We start from the raw sequence: 22,655 nt of genomic DNA, 5'->3' as shown, positions 1-22,655 counted from the left end.
TCCTGGCGAAGCCACCGCGTCTCGGCCGGCGCAACTCATTGGACAGGGCCAACTTGCCATCTTGTGCCATTAGCTGCCGGACTACCCAATCGAGGGCGCGACCCAGCCATAGCTGACTGTTTTGGGGGCGAACTGGTGACCCACAACACCCTTGCTGAAGCGTATTCGTCGAGCTCAACTGTGAACAGGACGCAACATTTCTTCGCAGGATCTCGTGGCCAACAGGAACAACCAATCGGAAATCCATACAACGATCCTGTCGGATTCGAGTTAGTGGTCGCAAATGTCGATGAAGGCAAGGCAATGATAAGAGTGGTCAATCAGCCAGCGAGTCGGGGTGGCTCCGGAGACATTGCTGCGGCGGCGCACCGGTCGGTGGGTAAGATTAAGCTCCATCTCCATCTCGCATCTCGTGAAGAGCAGGGATATTTGACGGGGATGCGGAGCATGGGACGCAAGGGTCCGGCACATTTATGAAAGGTGAGTGCCGCGCGATGGCGCGTGGGCGATTTGTGCGACGGTGCATCCCAGTGTTCCATCCCACCACCCAACGCACAGTTCAAGCCGCGGGAAGCTCAGGCCAGACTTAATCGCGTACTGATCGTGGTTAGCTGGGATGCGATTGATTATACAGGACGGCATCTCTGGATCAGTCGGAGGGTCGAGAGAGGCAAGGCCTGCCGCCGTTGAAAGCAAGCGAAGCGTTGGAAATTGCGCTGCTAGCCTCGCAGACCCAGTCGTTAATCCAGCGGAAAGGGGGCTCCTCAACAAGCCTGTCTAGTTATCGCGGCGACTTCCAGGGGCCAGAATAGGGGTTCCTGAACCCTAGAAGATTACGAAGGAATCAACGGCGGTAGCATGGAACTTTGGAAGCAGTGGAGCAGAGCCAGCGTCTCCCGGTTTGTATCCGTTTGTCGATCTCGCTCCGTCAGACGTTTTCTCCTGCCTTGAAATCGACGGCCGCTAGGGGCAGCTTAGGGAACGGCGAATGCTAGGCGTGTAGATCTGGGTCCAGCGTGACGGCCCGAAGACGTCAGGGCCGGAGTGCCAGGTTCTGGTGCGAGGACAACCTAGGATGTGAGTTACCAGGTGGCGGTGGTACCGACTCAACCATTCGTATCGTCGCCTTCTTTGCTTGTTCATGGTTGCTTTTGAAGGTGACAGCGGCTAGCTTCCCAGAGCTTGGGTTGGGTCGTCACACCAGCGTAGAGTGAGGCGACGAGAGGAAAAAAAAAAAAAAAAAAAAAAAAGGTCCCGACGATCCGTATCAGACACACGGAAGTGCTGCGTGACCACAGATCTGCCTTGTCGATTCTCGTTGGGCAGTATCAGCAGAGTCGGATGGCGATGGCAAGTGACAGATGTGATCCATGGATGTCCATCTTTCGGTGGGTTCGGCGGTGCGGCGCGTGCGAGCACTTATCCGTGGAAGCCCAAGACAGAAAAGAAACAGGAATCGGGGTCCAAGAACCTTGACCAGCGTGCCACGCGTATTCGACTCCGCGACCAAGGTGCTGGATCGCCAATGGGCTTGCGAACGATGTGGTGCGGTATCGGTATCGGTGGGCGGCGGCGACGGGGTGGTACCTAGGCCAGGTACGTATGGTGGTATGTAGGTAGTAGACATGGAGGCAGGTAACGCAAGGCATCCGAATCTCAATCTCATCGACCCGTCATGACGGACAAGCCGTATGCTCCTCACTTTTAGTGAAACGGAAGGGGGCGAGGGATGCGGAGTCTTTGTGCTCCCAATGTCCTGATATTTTGCAGCTTGCACGTTTGTGGTGAGAAAAAGAAGTCGAGGGTGGAAGCGAGCCTGTGCCGAAAAGGGGTCTGGTACGAATAGGAAACCGCGTCCAGGACCGGACAGGGAGCAAGGCGGGTGGAAATGGCGGAGGGCGGACGGATGGCCCATGAGGTGGGCGATGGACCACGGCGGCCACGGTGAGTTGGGGGGGAGGACGGCGCGCTTCAGCCCGTGAGAAGGTGACATTGAAGTTGCTTTTCGCGAAGGGCCTGTCCAGGCAGCAGTAGATGATGTACCCTGGGTTCTTCTTGGGGCAATGTCTCAGTGACAGCTTCAGAGATAGATGCAGTGTCTTCGTATCGTGGAGGAATGGATGCGCATGCATGTTTGATGTGTTTATTGAGATTGCGTGGGCGTGCAGGAGAGATGGAACCAACCCAAGAGATTGGCGTGCCGCAGCATAAATTGAGGCAGCAAAGGTCGGGTGCATCCAGTACGAATACACGAGGCCTGGGTATTTGTTTGCTCCAGGAACGAACAAGACGCGGAGGTGAATGGAAGCCAACTGGAACCTGCCCGAAAGTGCAGTGCAAGTGTCGAGGGCAAAGAGGAAGTCCAGACCAGAAGCTGACTTACCTTACCTGCCTTACCTGCCTTACCTGCCTTACCTGCCTTACCTGCCTTACCTGCCTTACCTAAGCGACCTATTCGTACCTTAGCACCTTAGTTGAAAGGTCGGAAGGCAGGCGACATGGCAACGTCTCGCACCTGCCGCTCATCGCTGCTGCCCCAGATGGATTCGGATTGGTGCATTCACTTTACTGGTGGTTGGTGGTCGCTGTTGGGGGCTGCCCCTGTTGGAGTCGTGAGTGAGTACCGGCTTCGACGTGGGGAGGCTCGGCATTTCCCCGGCTGCGATTGGCTGGCGATCATGTATCTGGGGGGGGGGGTCGCGGCCGTGGTTCCCTCCATTTCTGCACAACACAACTCACCGCAGGATACACTTCTCATGCAGGCACAAGCATGCGCCGTCGTGATTGGCTGCTGGCTGACCATACAGTGCTTTGGTAGCTGTGTTAGAAACATGGGATGCGATCAAAGTCAGTTTCGTTGCCGTCAAACCGCAGTGCCAATCTGTTTGGCCTGACGCCGACTGGAAACACGGGAACCCTATTCGGAACGGGGTGCATGTTGCCGGCGAAATGAGTTGATACGGTGTTCTAGCAGATCGCCATCTTGCGCAAACCTAGCTGGTTCAACGGGGTTCGATGCATTAGTACTGCTGTCAACAGGTGGGCAGTCATGGCCGTCATTGTGTGTTCGTCTGATGGCAAGCCTCGAGGACGCTAGCGGTGTCAAACAGTCAACTCAAGAGTCACGGACGGCAACTTCGCATTCTGGAAGAAAGGCACAGTCAGTTCGCGGCAGTTGCAACCGCGACCGCACTGTCCTGTCTGGTGGCCCAGTGCTAGGCTAGTCATGGCGCCTTCCCAGCAGCGATTGCCATGTCTAAGGCAATGCAGCCCAGCATATCCGGCAAGCGCGGTGGATTATTTTGTGCGTGTTTCCCAGCAACGCACGGGACGGTGACGGACTACTGCCACTACTAATTTCAGTGTTTGGAGGTGGGAGGAGGCAAGCAGCAACTTAGGAAGGAGCGCGAGTGATCGGTGAGGTTTTCTGTTGGTGACAGGCAGGAACAGACTGGGGCCAACGCCTTTTCTTATTCGCCTAGCGTCGTTAGCCCTGCGCCAGTGCGCAGGAGCAGCCAGTGACAACCGGCGCCGTCCAGCTGACACTGTGCTAGCGCCATGTCTGTTTCTTTCCCCGTGCCACCTTCCCGTCCCTCTTTCCGCTTCGCCATGACCACACTACCTAATACCTATCTTATCTGGGCAAGTGCCTTGCTTCATACAAGGTAGGAATTGTTTGTCGATGCGAGTTGCGACTGCCTGTTTCCCGACTTTCAAATAGATCTTGCAGAAAGTGGAAGGATATGCCTGCCGTGACCGAGGTTGCCTCAGCAGTGGATGTAGGGCGACGCAAAACAATATCAAGCTGCAGCAAGTGGGAAAGCAAAGTTTGAACGAGGCCCATCTCCATCTGCATCCGCTGCTTCCTGGTAATTTCCTCATATTCGCACCTCTCCGATTCCAACTCTCGCCGTTTATTACAGTGTCTGGCGCAACTCACTCAAAGCCATCCACTTTTAATAAGTTTGCCGTCAGAAAAGACGATACCCGAAATACCTACGTGGTTCTGGTTCTGGCGTACGACCACCCACGGTTGACTTCTTCGTAAGTAAGGTACGGAAATGGAGTACCATGCCACCACTTTCCTTCCGTTCCATTGCTCAAGTCAACTTGCCCCTTTTCTCATCACCTCCACGTCTTGCCTCCTCTCCCCTCGGCCCCGAGGCCCGTCGCCTGTCGCCCATGCGTTGCCCCCCTGCTGTGTCCGTAAAAGACGCTGCTAGAGACTCCAGTCTCCAGTCTGTAGAGCCAAAGCTCCTGCTGCTCCTGCTCAAATATCCGTCGAGGATCCCCGTCCCGCTGTGGGCTGTGGACTTTCTCCAGCGGCGGTGTCCAGGACCATCGTCGTAGCCGACCACATTATTTCGTGACCCGGCCGCGGATGGTCGCGAGGACGGAAAGAGGAATGTGAAAAAAAAGAAGGAAAAAAAGTCTGGAGAGACGGACCCAATTTTATATATAGGGATTACCTACTTTACGGGTACGGTTCTGGAGTCGTACCCTGCTCTGGCCTGGGCCTTTTGGCATGGGCGTCGACAAGGGACCGGCATGGCATGGACATGGCATTTTGCCTACGGTACAGAGTAAGGTCCAGCACCTACGGGTCTTGTCAGCGGGTTATTACTTTGCCCTCCTCGGAGACGATGGACGATGGGGCGCATTTGGAAAACCCTTGAAGACTACTGGAGACGCGACACCCAGCAAGCAGAGCAAAGAGCGGTGGTCACGGCCATGTCCATCCACGACCATGGGTGGTGGTGCAGAATGCTGACCGTTCTTTTGCCTCGCTCCTCATCTCAGTAAGTATTCAGACCCTCAGTACCTTACTCCGAAAGGTACGGATACTCCCTCCTCCATACAGATTTACGGGCACATGGCAAAACAGTCCTCGCAGGCTCGCACGCGGCAAGACGACACGAGACGACACGAGGCGAGACGGCCCTTCCCTTCCCTATTCCCGCTGCCCACCGCCCACCCGGCAACAACAGTTTCGATAGTCGGCCTTATCTCACCGCACACGGGTATTCCCTGACGAGGCCTGCCTGCCCTGGGTAAGGTACTTGGGTCACACGGTAAAAGTACCTTTCCTACTATTCGCAAGGTGCATACCTGCCACTGCTACTTTGCACCCTGGCCGAGGCACTTGGCTTGTACAGGGCAACACAACCACGACGAGCCAACAACAGCAACGACGACAACAGCAGAAATCAAAGAGTCAGTTGGCGTCCAAGCTAGCGACAACAGAGTCAGTGCCAGTGTCAACTCGCGGCTCCTTCTCGCATCAACAGCCCAACTCTCTTTTCTCGACACAGGGCCGACAGACACAGAGTAAGAGAGTCTGGACGCGCAGATACGACGTACTGGCGACCGCAAAACCTTGCTTTCCCGCCGTTCGATGCAGCCGGCTAGCGAGCTGCCATCCCAGTCTGGAAGAAGTCGTTTCTGTATCTGCATCTGCATGGTGCATCCATTCATCGCGGAGCCGACTGCTGATCGCCGTTCTTCTCCCAGGCAGCGTGAGCCGCATGCGCGTTTCCTAGGTACTCTCGAGAGTGTCGAGAGGGTGGCCTCCTGATTCTCCGTCCCATCATTTTCATCCACGCATCGGGTCAACGGTCCTAGGGCAGAAGCAGAGGCAAAAAGAGAGACAGTAGACACAGAGTACCTTGCGCGGTGTCGCACCCGCACCCGCCCCGGCGCCGGAGCCAGACCAAAGCCAAAGCCAACCCCCGTCGACAGGTTCATCAGAGTCCACAGTCCACACGAATAACAAACCCTGACAATGACTGACCGCACTGGACTGAGCTAAGAGAGAGGGAACTGGAGCCTGTGCAATCCGACTGGTTGCAAGTCCTGGTCTTCCGGGACCCCCAATTCCTAATATTTTCAATACTCTGACCAACTGAGGACGGCGGCAGGGCCAGAGTATGCAGAGTTCGTTCGCCAGTCGGAAAGCGGTGCAAGACGGTGCTTGGTTTGTTGTTCTTGTTGCTGCAGTTGCTGCAGGCCATCTGCGCCCAGACGAATTAAATCATACAACTGCTACAGCATCCGTGCTTCTGATACCTCATCAAGGGTAACTGAGGTGGCTACCTTGGTCTGCACAGACTGGACGGGAGTCAGTTCCTCTGGATAGCTGTCGGCGGGAGTGACACGCACACGCACACGCACACGCACACGCCTCAGATCGCCTTTCGCACAAGCATAGATACCGTGCTATCGACTAGTAGATGGAGGATACCTTAGATACCTTGGTAGGTCCCGCTGCCAGTGCTGCCACGGGTTGTCGTTCCTGTCCATGCACACTGTAAGAGATGGATGCTCCAGGCCTTCATCTAGCTGCGCTCTGCGCCGTTGACATACTTGTCAAGGTGCCTTACCTACCTAGGTCTCCTAAAGGTGACTTTCTGTTAATTCCATGACAGGGCATGGCTGAGGTGAGGTGATTGATGCTGGACATGGACGGCCCGCATTCGCAAGGCCCAGCACCTCTCTTACCGCTGTATTTCTGCTGTGCTGGGCAGTCAGTCATCCAGGCCAGGCAGTTCCGGCCCTGGCCCCCGGGCTCCCTGGGCCCCCTCCCCTCCCCTTCCCTCTAGTGGAGGTTCCATTGCTCTGATGAAGATGAAGAAGAAGAAGCCCTTGTCATTCTCAGCGAAAGTGTCCTTTCTTTCCTTCCATTTCCCTTCCGTAGCCCCCCCGCCCCGTCCTTCTGTCTGCCAAAAGCCCACCGTCTTTCTCGCCATACCCTGTCTTACCCGTCCGCATCCCAAATGATCCCTCCCTCCCCCTCCCCTGGCTGACCTTCCATGGGGGATTGGATTTGGGGCCTGTCCTGCCTGTCTCCCAGTGCTCTCTTCGTCTTCTCGTCGCCTTCTGCCGTTGCCACACCCCTTCTCCTGGACCCCCGTTGGCTGGCCCGTCCAAGGTGGGCCCCCAGTCATCAGCTGCGTCCGCTGTCCACTCTTGTTCCATCGTCGTGGGTGAGGGAACCATAGTACTGCCGTTTAAAAAAAATAAAATAAAAAAAAAAGCTCCCCTTTTTAGCCTCCTCACTCCGGCTTCTTTTTTTTTGCTGCAACAATTTTTCCCTCTCCTGCTGCCCTTTCCCTTTCCCTCATTAACCTCCCTCCCCTCCCTCCTCTCATCCTCGACATCTTATTGAGCATTTTCAGCCTCAACAACGGGCGTCATCACTGCCTGTCCTAATCATCACGCCTACAAAACATCCTCTTCCCCCCCATCCGAAAAGGTGCACCACCCTTGGATCGCGTGTCTGCGACTGCGACTTTGCTATTGCGACTAGTCTCTCACCTGCTGGCACTGGCAACCGGCACTGACTGCCAAACACAAAAAACCTGCGCTGCGTCTTCGGCGGAGAAACGAGCGAGCGAGAAGAGGGACCAAGAAAAAAAAAGCACCAGCCCGACTGCGCCCGTCCCGCAGCAGTAGCAGCCCAGCCCGCCACATACCACACTTCCAAATCCCTCCCACGCCCTCCTGTGTGTGTGTGCGCCTTTACTTCCGTCGCCCACGCCCCTACATAACATCCGCCACGGCATTTTGTTCTGGTCCAGTTCTGTCCCGTCACAGCGTGCGACTGTCGGCTACTTGCATCTTCCCATTATTTGAGACCCAACTCTTGGGGGGCCCTTTTTTACCCACGAACAAGAGCGACCCGAACGGATCGAAAACGAACGGCCGCCGCCGCCGCCCTGAAGAACCTTGTTGCGACTTGGAGGCCATTTTTTCCTCCCTCTCTCCCTCTTGTTGCATCAAACGGCGTCTATCCGGTGATCCCCAACCTGCTGCATCACCAGACGAACCAAGGAAAGGGAAAGAAAAAGGAGACCAGGAGGACGACCACCACCATACCTCGTCCCCTCCACGTCACTTTTCTCGCTTGCGGGCTCTGCATCTGCTGCCGCCCCTAGCCCTCCTGCGCCCTCCCTCCACTTCTGTGCAATTTTCTCCCTTTCCACTCCCAACGGTACGAGCCGGTTGCTGGATCTCACCCCAGTAACTGCCAACCACGGGGACTAGAGCTCCATCACGACAACAATGAGCCAGCAACACGACATGTATCTCGACTACTCAACCCCCGCCAATCGCTCCCCGAGCTCATCGAGGGGCTACGGCGGCAGCTTCCAGTCCGGCTTGTCCCTGCCCCGCCAGGCACAGCGCCCCTTCGACAACGGCCTGGGCTCTTCCGCCCTCTTCCCCTCCGACCGTCTCGGTTACAACCCCAGAGCGATGGATCAGATGTCTGCCAACGGAATGCCGGGAGGATACATGCTGGACAACAACCAGGCGGCCTGGAGTTACAACGCCGGCGGTGTCGCGACTGTCAACGGTGCCATCAACGGTGCCAACAGGCAGAGGAGCGTAAACCGCCGTGCCGCTCTCCCTACGGTAAGTTTCATCAACCACGGCCGCTCTATGCGTCCCGACGTAATCTGACATTTCGTAGAATTGGACCGATCAGGGCCTTGGTATGCAGAACTCGTACGGCTCCAGCCTCAACGGCGGTATGTCCAACGGCCTGCGTTACGACGGCCACGCCGATATGCGACCCAGCTCGCAGACCGAGGAGCAGCTCATTCCCACCGCGATTGTAATCAAGAACATCCCTTTCGCCGTTCGCAAGGAGACTCTCGCTGCCGTCATGATGGACATGCATCTTCCCCAACCCTATGCCTTCAACTACCACTTCGACAATGGCGTCTTCCGTGGCTTGGCCTTCGCCAACTTCCAGTCGCCCGAGGATACTAAAATTGTGATTGAGGCCATGAACGGCATGGAGGTGCACGGCCGGAAGCTCAGGGTCGAGTACAAGAAGATGCTGCCCGAGGCCGAGCGCGAGCGCATCGAGCGTGAAAAGAGGGAGCGACGCGGTCAGCTCGAGGAGCAGCACCGCGCCCCCATGCTGCACCAGCAGCCTTCTCTCCAGACGTTGAACAGCATGTCCAGCAACAGCAACCGCAGTGCGCTCGGTACGTCGCCTCTCACGAGCCATACGGTGTCGCACGCTAATGTTGCGACAGGAGACGTGAACCTGAACGACCCTGAGACGCTCGAGTTCTACACCGAGCTCACTCTGTTCAAGCGTGACAGCAGCCGGGAGATCCTCATCTTCCCTGCTTCCGTCTCCCCTGAGCAGCGTCGCCAGATTCACATCTTGGCTCACAACATGGGACTCGAGCACAACTCCATCGGAGAGGCCGATTCGCGACAGATCCACATTCTCAAGCGTCCTCAGCCGTCACCCACAACCCAGAACCACCTGCCTGCCGTTGGATTGGATTACCACAAGAAGGGCCTGAGCAGAGCTGCCACGTTTGATTTCGCCGCTGATCGGGAGGCTCGCAGCGCAAGCACCAACTACTCCCATGCCATCGGCCGTCAGGGCCCGACCCTTGAGCTTCCCGGCAGCCCCGATGGCAGCGGCCTGGCCAACCTGCGTGCCGCCAAGAGCTTCGCCGACCTGCGATCATTCAGCCCTAGCCCGTCTGCGTCTTCCTCGAGCTACCTGACGGCCATGAACGGCATCGGCAACATCCCCCAGTCTGGCAACCCGGGTGCTCGCTTCGGCGACTACAACGGCGGTGTCAACCAGACCGGCGCTCTCGCGACCCCCAACCTCACCCCTACTTCCGGCACAGTCGGCACCCCTGGAACCGACAGCAGCCTGCTCAGCTCCCTCGGTGGCTTGAACCTGGGATCCTATGACGCATCAGCTCACACGCAGGCGCGCAGCACGCCCGGTGCTATCGGCAGCCAGCGTCCTGGCGCCAACGGCTCGAGCCGCAACGCTCCCGACAGACAGCCCCGGGGCCCCGAGTGGGAGCCCTCCGCCGGGTTCAACGGACGCAACCGCTCCAACGGCCACATGCAGCGTGGTAGCGGTGAGTTTTTCTGCCCGTGATGCTTGACACGAGCTCGAGGCTAAACAGCAACAGACTCCTCCGACAACGCTCCCCGTGCTGGCAGCGCGTCTCGATTCCACTAGACAAGAACCCTAATTTCCTCGCCGAGACTGCCACGACAACCACTACAATGAGGACACGATTCATGACTCGCGACGTATAGACCACTACAAACGACATTCGACGAGTTCACCCAGCCCCCCCACAGCTCGGTTATCGGCAACCCTGTGTTATTCATGCCATTTGTCTTTCATTATGGACACTCTCCCACCCATACTGCTTATAATGATGATTTGTTGGACACGAGCCTTTGGCAGCGTCATGATGTTTCGCTCGGCCGTCTCGGATTTGGTGGATAGAAGATTCCTACGTCGCGGCGGCATCCTTCGTTGGATTCACGTCACCCGCCCGGCAACGGAAACCTCGGCTCATCGCTGTTTTCACGACCAGAGAAGGATGAACGGAAAAGAAACCTGGATACAAGAAAAAAACACTTGATATGGGCAACCATTTCGACATGGCACGGCGCCCATGGCGGTCCCCTATACCCCTCTCCCTGTTTCCCCGCCATACCTCCTTTCATGGCGCGCGGAAGCATATGAACCACCTTTGACGATGAATACGCTGTTACGACCTTTTTATGTCTAGATAGCTGTACCAGCATGCTCGACAAAAGCCGTTTTTTGGATGACGAGACCATGCTTCGGCGACCATGACTATACCCACCTAATATCGCGGTCCGGCATCATTTTCACACACACCATTGACGACTGAGGATGGATGTTTCAAGCCTCTCACGGGCTCATCTCACGGCCAAGTTTTTCGATTGAGCCTCTACCCAAAGTACCAAAAACCCAGGAGCGGGTCATTGAAGAAAAGAAAAAAAGTTTGATCTGATTCTGGGCGTTGTTTCTTCTCATATTTGGCATTTTACTGTTTTCAATTTCGGGTCCCATTTTTTCCCATTTTTTCCCCATCGATCTTCTCTCAGACTTGACTGAGCCTCCCAGCCTGAGCCTGGCTCTTATGGGATGGCACTCTAAGAGGAACTTTGATTGGGAAATTGGCGTTGAGGCTGCATTGGGGCTGCTCGGTCGTGTTCTATTTCCTCTGGTCTTTACAGGGACCTTGTTAGAGTTTGCTGCTTTTTGTTATTTCCGTCGGATCTTTTTGATATGCATTTGCGAGCATCGAGGTTGGATGACAGGACGAGATCAGCGAATGATCATTTGTGGATGTCTTCGGAAGACAAATGGGAGAGACGAGATGAGAGATGGCAGAAATGCGAGGACGGCCAGACCTGTTTTGTAACGTGCATTGGCACAGAGAGCGAGAGAGAGATAATACGATGACAGAGGATGATTGTATGGAGAGCCGCACACACTGGGCCGCTGTGCCGTTTTGCGCGTTGTCAAATATACTGCGTTTGATTTCATATCTGAGGTCCTAGTCATAAGTGAGTGAATGAATGAATGTGTATGCTGCTTTTCTGGAAACGAAGCTGTCTCACTCATGACTGGTGGCTGACTGGTCCGAGTATTCGGCCGCCGTACTTGGACCTCACGGCCTTTTGTTAGACGTGGACCTTCTCGGCCCCCAAACCTATCAATGTTCAACCACGCAAAGATTCTGTCTTTGAAGCGGGCACGTTTCGCACCACCTCGGCGGTGAGGGATGTCTTTGATGAACCAACGTGTCGGAGCCTAGGTCGGAAGAAATCCATGCTGTGTTCTGATCGGGTGAGGATGAGATGTGAGAACTCGTTGGGTTAAATACATGTTTGGTCTTTCTCATCCTGTCATGGACTCTGGAAGACGACAACATGCGGGGTTGGTTTGATCGTTCGGTTTTTTCGACAGTCACTGGATGTGCATGGCACTCATCCCATTTGGGAGGACTCATTCACCTGTCAAGCTTGGGAGGGGGTGAATAACACCTTCATCTTGATAATCGATGCTTGGTTCTTCTAGCGAAATTCTACTGCCAACGACCACCTCGCTGAATCAAAGCTCTGCCAATAGCCAGATCTCCCGGCTCTCATGATGATACCACGACTTCTCCAGCATCGCCCCATCGAGCGGAGCGATATGCAAGCAAGAACAGCCCTTCCAGATAGGCCTATCCTTCAGCGAGACTCAACAGCCATTTCACCAACGAGCTCCCAAGACAGCATCGACACCGCCCCCTCTTCCTCGTCGTCACCGTTGCCGCCGCCGCCGACACCCCAGGCCTGGATCTGGCGCTGCCACATCTGCAACGCAACCTTCCGCCTCTCCTGCACCCGTCGCTGCCTCCACTGCGGGCACGTAATGTGCACCACCCCGCCTCCGCCCCCGACCACCAGCAGCAGCAGCAGCAGCAGTCGTCGCAGAAGCAGAGCCGGGCCCTGCGCCATGGAGTTCGACTACGAGCGCTGGGCCGCGTGGGGCGACTGGCGTCGACTCCGTCGCACAGCAGAGGAAGAGGACACCTTGCGGCAAGACACAAAACCGTCTTGGGGCGAGCGGGAAGCGCAGCGCAAGAGGCGGCTATACGACCGCGTGGGAAGCTGTCGGGACGACTGCGACTATCCCTCCGAATGCCACCACCTCAGGTCGGAGATGCGGCAGCGATTCACGGTGGTTGAAGGTGGTGAAGTCTCGCCGCTCGGCCCGCTGGCTTTGTCGCCGGACTCACCGTCCATGGAGGAGGCCGCGAGGTCGATCTTGAGAATGGGCGTCGACGAGGCGGATTGCGTTTTCGCGGCAGCGGATTATCTGGAGAGCAGGTTTGCTGGGGCTCATCGGGGCGAAAACTCAGGGTTGGGGTTTGACGTATACATAGACGCGCCTGTGAGAGAGGAGTGGGAGGACTGGTGGGATGACGACAGTGGGTACGGAGCGGCTTCCGAGGACGAAGACGCTGACATGGTGTATGAGGATATTCGCGGATGATCGTCAGGAGAGACGCAGTAGACAAGCAGCAGTCACACCGAGTTTGCAATCATGAGTGTGCACCCCATTACAATTTTTTATTCGTCTACCTAAGCCCATCAGCCAGTGCCATATCCGCGTGCCTTCTTAGGAACCGAAACAGGAACCTTGAATTGTTGTACATGTGAGTGCCAGATTCGGGGCGCATCTGCGCGGGCCCCGGGTGAGTGTGCGTGTGTGTGCAGGTACCCTTCATTCCTTGGGAACGAGGCGCTCTCGGCTCCTCTACGGCCCCGTCAAGCATCGTAGCCCAGTATACGTCGAGTGCAAAAACACCAGCACGAGACGCTGTGTCGCGTGTGCCTCGTCTTGCGAGACGTTATTCAGAGCACATTTTTCTCCAACAGTGTCGTCCCTGACCAAGATAAGGAAAGCCAGAAACAGCATCCCTTCAAACCAACCTCACCCCAAACTACCAGGAAAAACATAAGACAACCGGGAATATCAACAGTTTGCAAGAGACATTGGAGTGAGCAGGGTGGGAGTCATGACAACTCTTTGCCTTGGTGCTTCGTCTCCCATCTCTTAAGCCTCGAGGGCCTTGGCCTTCTTCTTCTGCTCAACCTTGAGCAAAAGCGCGCGGTTGATGTGTGGCAGAACACCACCGAAAGCGATGGTGGCGCGGATCAGGGTGTCGAGCTCCTCGTCTCCGCGGATGGCGAGCTGAAGGTGGCGGGGCGTAATACGCTTGACCTTCAGGTCCTTGGCGGCGTTCTGTCACGGTGTTAGGTTGCACGTTAGGCAGACGCCGCGATGAGTCAACGCGGGGCGTCGGGAAGGATGCACTTACGCCCGCAAGCTCGAGAACTTCAGCAGTCAGGTACTCGAGGACGGCCGTAACGTAGACCGCTGCCTTGGCACCAACGCGCATCTTGTTTTGCGTGTTGGCCTTCAAGAAACGCTTGACACGACCGCAGGGGAACTGCAATTTTTTTTGCGTTATGATCAGCAGGCTGCGCAGCCAGAACGATGGCCAGATGCGCCATCCGGGTTTGCGCCGTCGAGTCTGAGCTCCCGAAGCATCGTGCACGCGACCAGCTCCCGTATCCATCATGCCGCCTCCGCGTGGACGACGAAAAGTCGGCGGCGCGCAGTAGAAGTTGATGGCAGAGGCCCCCGTATGATCGAGAGCAACGAATAAAAGAGGCGGTTGTCGTGGATTGAGGTCGGGACGCGTCGGAGAGGAGTGGTCGGTCGATGATCGATATCGGGGCCCAGAATCGAGGTGCAAAGGCGGCGCATCATCATCAGGTCGCAAAACTTACCTGAAGCCCAGCGCGGGCGGAGTGGCTCTGCTGCTTCTTGGGGGCCTCGGCGGTGGCCTTGCCTCCAGACGTCTTTCCGCCAGACTTTCCCTTGCCGCCAGCCATTGTTTATAGTGATGCGAGTGATGCGCGAAAAGATTCGACAGGGTTTTCAAAAGCGAATAAAATCGATGATTCGACCGAAGTGGGGATGCGCGAATCGAAACCAATGTTGGAAAAGAAGAGCTCTACTCGAAGAAGCTGTTTCGGGTGGTGGTTGAAGATGGAGGGGTTGTCGAGGGAAGCTTTGGTGGAGGTGGATGGAGGTGGCAGAAATTTAGCAGAAGGCTGACCGTGATTGTTGTTGTTCGTCGGTGACGGCAGGACTTGGAAGGACAAGGGGGGGCGAATGGGAGCGGAGGGCGAGTGGTGAGTGGTGAGTGGTGAGTGGGAGGGAGCTTTTCGGTGGGTGCTGCTGCGGTGCGGTGCAGAGGTGCGGGTGCGTTGCGGGTGCGGGTGCAGTGCGGTCGTGGTGCTAGGAAAATCGCAGGGCACCTTCTTCAGGTTCGAATTCGAGTCGGTGTGGTTGGTGCCCGAGTGCCTTTTTTTTTTTCTTGTCGGTTTCTCCTGCTGCAATCCAGTCGTGCTTCGGGTGCTAATCTCTCTCTGTGGTTCTGTAGACGTCCATGGCAAGGCAAAGCGAGGCGAGGCGAGGCCAGTGCTTCCTGCCACGGTCCGACAGGTGGTGTCGCTGCCTTCTCGTCTGTTGCTGCTGCTGCTGGTTCATCCTTGCTGAACCAAGCCTGCCTGGCTGGTGCTCCTCCCCGTGTAAGGTACGGTGGGCAGAGTTTGCTTGGGAGTTTGCTGAGCCTTCGTGTTTCGGTCCTCTGATTGGCTGCTGGGAGCTGAGCTGTGGATGGCTATGTTATGGCGCTAGCGGCAAGTGCCCAGACTTCCTTGACAGAATGTTATTGCCGGAATGCAACGGCACCCGAAGTAAACCCGGTCCGTTGCACACAACCCAACACAATGGCCGAGCCGGACACTGCGGGCAGAGGCGTGGAGGCTGATGAGAGTGCGGGTGATGGTGCTGAGCCGCATGGAAGAGGCTGCCACTTGCAGTGTCTCCAAGACGCCGCTTTGCCAACCGCAACTCGCTGTGTTGACGAAGTCGTAGCATACAACAGGAGAAGGGCTCGTTCAGCTCGAACAAGCCAAGCAGAAGCAAGGAGAGGACACAACGGTCGAGAGACACATACCTTGACCTACCTTGAAGGTGAGGCTCTGCGGCGGATGCCAGCAGCAGCCCTCGCCTCAGCCCGCTGCATTGGGGCGAGACGGCGAAAAGAGTCTCAGAGAGTAGAGTAAATGGTGTCTGCATCAGACTGCAACCATATGCAGCCCGCCTCGGGTCGAGGACGTGAGCGTTGCCATCTCGACAGTGATGTTGCTGAGGCTGGCCTTGATGTCGACGCAAAACGCAGACCAAGGCAAGCGTCCCGCACGAGGCCAGTGGTGTGGCGCGGATCACATGATGTGGCTTGATCTCCTGTCGTCTTATGTAAGTGCCTAAACACACGGGCCGTTCGGATGACTCCACACTTTTGCCGGCAACCCCAGGCTCCCAAGGCTCCCAAGCCAATCTGGGCTCGGCAGTCACGGGCAACACTGGATCGGCAGCCCCGGCAGGTGCCAAGTGCTTGTTCCTGGAAGTCCAGCAGCTGCGGCCAAGTGCCAAGTGACATCTTCCCCTCCTCCAGTGCAGTGCATCGCCGCCCCCCATTTCTTTCCCCCTCTGGTGTCCCCTCCCGTCAATCAATTCCCATCCCCTCTTCCTAGCTTGACTTTGAATGCGCATCATCACGCGCCGCCGATCGAGTTGGAAACTTTGCCCAACCTAGATTGAGTCAGCTGATGGCGCGGACCGACCGCAGCAAAGACGACGATGGAACCCTCACCTCACCTCTCACCTCACCAGCCGTTGCCTGTCGAATGGTTGGCTGGTCGACCTCTGCCCTGGCTCTCCCACATCGCGGGCCAACATGTGATCTCATCAGTCATCAACTTACAGTCATTCTGGCGAAGCTCTCATATGCACCGGTTACATCGCGTCGTGCTGAGTCGACTTTGGAAACAGAAACACAATTTAGCCAAGCTATACAAACTCCTCTTTGCCCAGACAACCTCGTGTGATACGCAGCCGCCGCGTCGGCTCACAAAGCTTGATTGATGGCTACCACAGCATGTCCACACCAGGCACAGCCAGCCCTTCCGCGATCCGGAGTGCTGGAGGCCGCGCTCTCCGTGTCATTGGTCCTGGTCAAGCAGCAGCAGCAGCAGCGGCAGTACGCTTCTTCCGGGAGCTTCTACCCGTGGACCTCGCTGTCTGCTGACAAGCTTGCGGGAATGGAAGGCAAAGGACAGACGGAAATGCGGGGATGGCTTCTTGCGCGTTCGGTGGTCGACTACATACTCGCTGCACAGCAAGCTGGACACTGGTGTTGACAAGCTCACTTGAAACGTTCCTCGACGACAGCCGGGATGGCTTGGCCAATGCGAGCCACCACTGCACTCTGCCATGGTCTGCAATGGCCTGCAACAGCCCTAGCTAGACGGGCGGTCCAAAGCCTTTTGGGAGGCATCGTCCAGCGTGCCAGCAGGCCACATGGATGATGGTGGGTGACGGGGACCCAGGGAGAGCGGAACCCCTAGTTTTTCGAAACATGCAGCAGCAGACGAGTGGCCAGCAACAAGTAGCCAAAAGTTGCTAAAGATGGACATGGAGATGCTTGGCCACGTTTTGATGCCGCCTGAGGCTGATCTGAGCACCCTCAAAGTGGTGCACCATGCAGGAAGGCCTCCTGGCTTGGCGTTGCCTCTACTTGCGTGGACTCTTAAGACCAGAACAGTCTCGTCTTCTTTGGTCTTGGGTTGAAAGGGATGCCTGCTGTGGACATGAGATGGTTGACATGACCAGTGTGCATCCATCTACCATCTTCCACTACTATCACACACGCAACTTACCCTGACGGGAGAACCTTGCTGAACCAACACTGAAGGTACGCTTGAATCAAGCAAGCGGTATTTTGGCTGTGTGGTCTTTTTATCTACCAAAGCTTCTGCCCTCTCCTTGTTATTATTTTACTCCAACTCCTCCACCTCCTCCGTTCGCTCCAGGAACAGGAACAGGAACAGGAACCAGGCAGACACCAGCCAACAAGCGTCCCCTCGACCCTGACGCTTGTTGACGCCCAAACACACTGACGCCGGACGGGAAGCTCACACGGGCACAACCCCACCTCGAAGCCGCGAACAACGACCCACGTGGTACCTCAGCCGCCACGGCGTCGTCATACGATTGGCGGGTATCGTGCATGTCACACCGCTGGCTCCCTCTCTCCTCTCCTCTGGTCTGCTCCCCTTCTCCTCCCTCGCGGGCAACCAAGACGCACTACCACCAACTGGGCGGTCCCAACCCCCTTGCGAACGCTGCGTGGCGGTTGCTCATTCCAGCCCGTTCGTTGCAAACTTGCAGGCCGCCCCTAAAAAGGTGAGACCACTTTCGAGAAGACTGGACGCGAGTGTGCGTTTGTGTGCTTGCTCTGCTTTTGCGGTCTGGTCTGCCCCTCGCTCGACTCCCCAGTCCCCCCCCCATCGACTTTTGCTGGCATACATACATCCGAACCGAAGCGAACGGAATCCCCAAAAAATCAAGGGGACAATCGACAGAAACCCTGCTTTACGTCGAATGAGGCCTGTCGGTAGGCACACGGGTTGCTTGACCTGACCTGACCTGACCTGACCACAGCGCACACCAAGTTGTTGTGAAAGAAGAAAGCAAAAAGGTCCCTGTCATCGGTCTGGGCGGGCTACCACATCACCATCGATCACCACCGATCATCCGTCTCCTCCGCCGTCCGTCTCCTCCGCAAGGGCGCTTCTCCGTCTTCTTCCCTACCTTATTACTACGTCTCCTTTTCCACCCTTCCCCTCCCTTGCCTTACACTCCCGTTTTCTCTTGAACCAGAATCATGTCCTGCCGGTTTACAGCCACCGAGGCTGCCTTTGCAGACGTGGGCTAAGACCAACCAACAAGCCAACACAAGACGCTACGCAGAGAAGAGACAAACCCACCTTACACAACGCAATACACCTTACACACACGGCATCGCACCTCCTCATACGCATAAGCAGGCACATGCGCATACCCATCCTCAGTATTCTACACTCTTGTCAACCTCACACCTCAGTCGACATCGCCCCAACTGTCGCCTAGGATTCCCGGTGCGGATTGGAAGCCCGTTTCACATCGGCTTCTCTGCAGCACGCCGGGTTCCAGCAAGTTTCAACCGTCCGTGACGAGGGAATCCCCGGTCGCCAACCGCCCGCGCCAGATCAGATCTGCCCTTCCAACCGTGCCGTTCACGGCAGCAGGCATCCGTGAACAAACCATCCAGACATTCGCAGTCCCGTGCCGGGCGCACTATGGATGCCTTCGAGGTAGTCCGCTCTTTCGGCAGAGGCATCAACCGCGCTGCCCGCGGCGTGCGCAACAAGGTGCGCCGTGACGGACAACCATCATCATCTGAAAGCTCCCCCACCTCGTCGGCCCCATCTCTGTCCGCTTCATCCACCAGCGCCGAGGAACCGCACCACGCACCGACCGGCCAGCAGCCCGATCTTGAGGCTCAGATTCCTCCTCCTGTTCAGACGGCTTCTTCTCAAAACCACCATGAGGCCGTCCCGCTGGCTTCACCGCCGCCTTTCACACCTACCACACCGCACCACCAGCCAACACTACCTCCACCTCACACGGCAGCTCACTCGCAGCATGTGCTCCCAACTCTTACCCTTACCCTGGGCCCCTCAGCCCAAGCCCCCACCCACGATGCATCTGATCACTCGCATCCACCTCAGTCTGCCGGGTCTACCGTCTCGGCCATGTCAAATGCCCAGACGTTGAACAACAGCAATACTCATATCCAGACTCTCAACGCACCGGCAGACCTGTCGCAGCCCGTGTCGCCGCTGTCACCACTGCCTCCAGCGATTGTACACTCGCCAGCTTCGCCCTCATTCATCCCGTCTGCCATCTCGTTTGCGCCTCAAGTCCACCCGAACTCACCCGTTCCTCAGCCTCTCAACCTATCCGCAGGACCCTCGCCCTCTGGCCAATACCTCCCATCGCCACTAAACTCCCCCCTGCCGCTGGATCTTGAGCGATCTTCGCGATCACTTCACACCAGAGAAAAGGATGCCGTATCCCTCCGATCCCAGAGCGCCCGGCCCCGCACGTCCCGCTCCCGGCGCGACTCAGTCATTGAAAAAGTGGCCTCCCTCGACCCCCGGCTGTCCCGTCGGCGCTCACGGATCCTCGGGCCCAAGACGGGCAACAGTCTGATGGACTTGCCCCCGGAGCTGCAGCTGCTCATCATCGACCACCTTGAGTTCGGAGAACTGGAAAACCTGCGCCGCACGTGTCGCTTTTACCGTAACTTCCTCACCAAACAGACTATCCGCGACCTTTTCGGCGAGCAATTTCGCCTGGCTCTGCTTGCGCACTGCTACGTCTGTCTCAAGTACGACCCCACCCGTGGCAGTTTGCTATGGGCTGATTACAACCACCCGCGCTATCCGCTTGCCAGCAAGTGTGTTGACTGCGCCTATCAAAAGAACGAACTTTCTGTTGGAAAGAAGGTTGCTCTGGGAAATTACGCCAGCGTGTGGATCTGCCGATGGTGCGGTTATCCCGTTACTAATGCCTCCGCGCCGAACCAGCCGGAGTTCCACAAGGGCTGCTACGAGCACTACAACAACGTGCTCTTGGTTTACTTTGTATTGGGATGGATCCAGCTGTGCCTTGGCGTCGTCGCCGGCGCTCTCTGCTGGAGATATTTCAAGGACAAAGTGTTGGTTCTAGCGCCCTCTATTGTGAGTGTCATGGCCTACCTAGATTTTGAAACGCCCTCACTAACACTCGTAGGTCAACTTTATTCTACTGTGGTGGTGCTTGGCGCTCCTCATCACGAGAGGAGAGCACAAGCGCACATATCACCTATCTCTGATCCTCGAAGCCGCGATTCTCGGGCTCTGGTGCATGCCTCTTTACGTCTTCATCAACCTAAACGAGGAGGATTTCAAGGGCCTCGAGGATAGGCGCGTCACCGTTACCCTGGTCTTTGTGGTCCTCAACATGTTCTTCCGCCTGCTCAACGTGCTGGGCAACCTCATTCTCGCATGTGAATGGCGTCACTTTGCCAGAAACAAACCCCGCTCCACGCCCATCACGAAGGCGCTCAGCTTCGTCCTCGCAGGACTCGTGTATTGGACCTACCCCCAGAGCATCGAACAGGAATACCCCGCACAGTACCATTTCTTCAACACCGGCCGCCGGCGTATCAAACGCATCCTCGCCGAGCGGAACCACCAGCGACAACAGCAGCAACTTACGATGATGATTTAGACGAATCGAACGGAAAGAATGGTGGGCTTGGCGGATATTGGGAGTTTCAAACCGGAAAGGCGCATCGATATCGAATTAGTTTCATACAAGAAGCGTAATGGGTGGGCGTGCTTTGGGCGGAAAGATTTTTTTTTCATTTTATTCTTCACCAGGGAAGTCGACGGGCTCAACATGGCGTAGGAAACTGACTCGGGGGAAGGAAGCGTGCTTGAAATTTCCTTTCCCTTGTTAACGATACCTACACTCACAGCAGCCTGTCGGATCTCACAGCACGACACCGGCGCTGGTAATGAAACGATGCAGCATGATACGATGCGCCTCAGCAGATTGAGGCGAGTGGAAAGAAAGAATTTATCTAGAGACATTTCCTGTTGACCACCTCAGGACCCGTCTCGTCGTACTCCTCTCTAGAAATACACATGTTTTTGAACGTGGAAAGCTGACTGACGATGGAGCCCCCTATCCAAGCAGAGTAAATTCTGTTGCGCGGTGAAATGACGTTAACCTTGTCTTTCGGAAGAATCCTCTCCAGCTCCTTCTGAAGCCGCTCGCCGTAGCCTGGTATCATGGTGTTTCCACCCGCCTATATCTACGTCAGCGATTCCTCCAACAACGCCTCGATGCGCACACTCACCAGCAACATGTTCCTCAACAGCGTGCCTCCAAACCCCTCCCCGGCGTTCGCCACGCTCGAACAGACCCCGTGGTAGAACTCGGGCACATCGAGCCCCAAGATGGCGTGGTTGAACATCACCTCGCCCGCCATCACCTCCACCGGCCGGCCGGGGACCACGCTCTTCCCGTCCGGCAGCGTCCACCTCTTCTCGTCGTCGGGCGCGCGCAGGGTCCACTCTACATACTCCTTCTCAAAGTCCATCGCGACGCGCACGCGCTCGAACTTCGCCAGCCTGACAAAGTCGTCGGCGGCGCCGTTGGAGGGGAAGTGGACGTGCTCGTCGGCGCGGAGTGTGTGCGCGAGCCAATCGTCCACCGCCTGGCCCGCAACCTCGCAGCGCCGGGCGAGGGCGTGGAGAGGGGCGAAGTCGCGGACCGGGAGGATCGAGGTCGCGGTGTGGCCCGAGTCGACCACGAGGGCCGTCGGCAGGTTGGCGGCGTAGGAGGACAGGAGGGCAGGGGTTGTGGTGAAGTAAGAGTGGGCGTGGAGGCTTTCAAAGACGTAGGTTGTTTGGCGGAGGCTAGCCGTGTTAGAAATTCACAGCAGAACAAACCGGGAGGGGGATCGGGAACCGTTGGTCTTTGGGAGCGTGGACTCCCGGCTCGGTCATAATCACCGGGTGCGAGGACGGGTTGGCGCCGATTTCTTTGTAAGTGTGTCTCCATATTTTGTCCATGTCGTCCCATGTCTGGATCATGCCGTATGGATCGAGAGGTCGACGGATACGCTGGAATCCCGGGATCGGGTGATCAGGGTTGACCGCATGGCCGATGTTGTAGACCGACTTACTCATGTTAGTCCTTTCGAACGAAGTAGTCTTGAAATGAAATGCATGATGACTTACTTGCCATCCACTAGTATTTAGCTGCACGTCTAATGGTGATCTCGTGGGATATTGAATAACGCTCGCTGATTCATGTCAGACGTGAAGTCAACGGAGACATCTTGCCATGGTGAAGTTACGAAATATGGTTGAAGGATGTTGATCGCCCCCGAACCCAGCCTTGATGAAGCCAGACCTAGCAAGAGTCAGAGCCTGCCCACAAATCCATATACTCTCAGAATCGCACATACCCATTATCGATCACGACCGCCGGCACGCCCATCCTGCAAGAAAGGTGTAGTCAATCGATGTAAGACCGAGCTGAACCTAGCTCAAGGGGAATCCTCGGATGTATATGCGCCAAGATCTCAGCTTCCACTGCTTGCTAAGTTTGTGCCGCCTGACAGCGGAGGCTACGCTTTCATGCAGGCGCACACAACAGGATTGTTTGCTACATTGCTGCGCTTGCTTCGAGCTGACAAGCGAAAAAAGAAAGGTTGGGCAGCCGGGATTAAACGCAGACGGGCCTTACGTCAGGCTTTGGAATAAGC

The 22,655-nt window shown here is 56.5% G+C and overlaps 5 protein-coding genes across 5 annotated transcripts; 3 read left to right on the top strand and 2 right to left on the bottom strand.

The window, feature by feature from the left end:
* Positions 1–8,061: 8,061 nt before the first annotated feature.
* cip2 (RNA-binding post-transcriptional regulator cip2) lies at positions 8,062–10,009 on the top strand (the record flags this gene model as incomplete). Its single annotated transcript, XM_037317377.1, has 4 exons — positions 8,062–8,412; positions 8,471–8,993; positions 9,045–9,905; positions 9,960–10,009. The coding sequence occupies 4 exons, from the start codon at positions 8,062–8,064 to the stop codon at positions 10,007–10,009; spliced, it is 1,785 nt and encodes a 594-aa protein (XP_037184038.1).
* A 1,959-nt stretch (positions 10,010–11,968) lies between these two features.
* On the top strand, positions 11,969–12,859 carry CGCA056_v002117 (uncharacterized protein; the record flags this gene model as incomplete). Its single annotated transcript, XM_037317376.1, has 1 exon — positions 11,969–12,859. One exon carries the CDS (start codon positions 11,969–11,971, stop codon positions 12,857–12,859), a length of 891 nt encoding a protein of 296 aa, XP_037184030.1.
* Positions 12,860–13,423: 564 nt separating this feature from the next.
* Positions 13,424–14,268, bottom strand: hH2Az (Histone H2A.Z; the record flags this gene model as incomplete). The annotated part of the gene is made up of 3 exons (XM_037317375.1): positions 13,424–13,612; positions 13,689–13,820; positions 14,164–14,268. The coding sequence occupies 3 exons, from the start codon at positions 14,266–14,268 to the stop codon at positions 13,424–13,426; spliced, it is 426 nt and encodes a 141-aa protein (XP_037182590.1).
* Positions 14,269–18,627: 4,359 nt separating this feature from the next.
* On the top strand, positions 18,628–20,605 carry CGCA056_v002115 (uncharacterized protein; the record flags this gene model as incomplete). The annotated part of the gene is made up of 2 exons (XM_037317374.1): positions 18,628–20,073; positions 20,126–20,605. The coding sequence occupies 2 exons, from the start codon at positions 18,628–18,630 to the stop codon at positions 20,603–20,605; spliced, it is 1,926 nt and encodes a 641-aa protein (XP_037184031.1).
* Positions 20,606–20,960: 355 nt separating this feature from the next.
* On the bottom strand, positions 20,961–22,387 carry act-0 (actin; the record flags this gene model as incomplete). Its single annotated transcript, XM_037317373.1, has 6 exons — positions 20,961–21,188; positions 21,240–21,801; positions 21,854–22,065; positions 22,126–22,190; positions 22,245–22,300; positions 22,356–22,387. 6 exons carry the CDS (start codon positions 22,385–22,387, stop codon positions 20,961–20,963), a joined length of 1,155 nt encoding a protein of 384 aa, XP_037184032.1.
* Positions 22,388–22,655: the final 268 nt, after the last annotated feature.

This window comes from Colletotrichum aenigma (assembly GCF_013390185.1).
Source record: "Colletotrichum aenigma strain Cg56 chromosome Unknown KSG_Cg56_contig02, whole genome shotgun sequence".
NCBI lineage: Eukaryota > Fungi > Ascomycota > Sordariomycetes > Glomerellales > Glomerellaceae > Colletotrichum > Colletotrichum aenigma.
The sequence above is the reverse complement of the archived record's forward strand: the minus strand, read 5'-3'. Positions and strand labels throughout refer to the sequence as shown.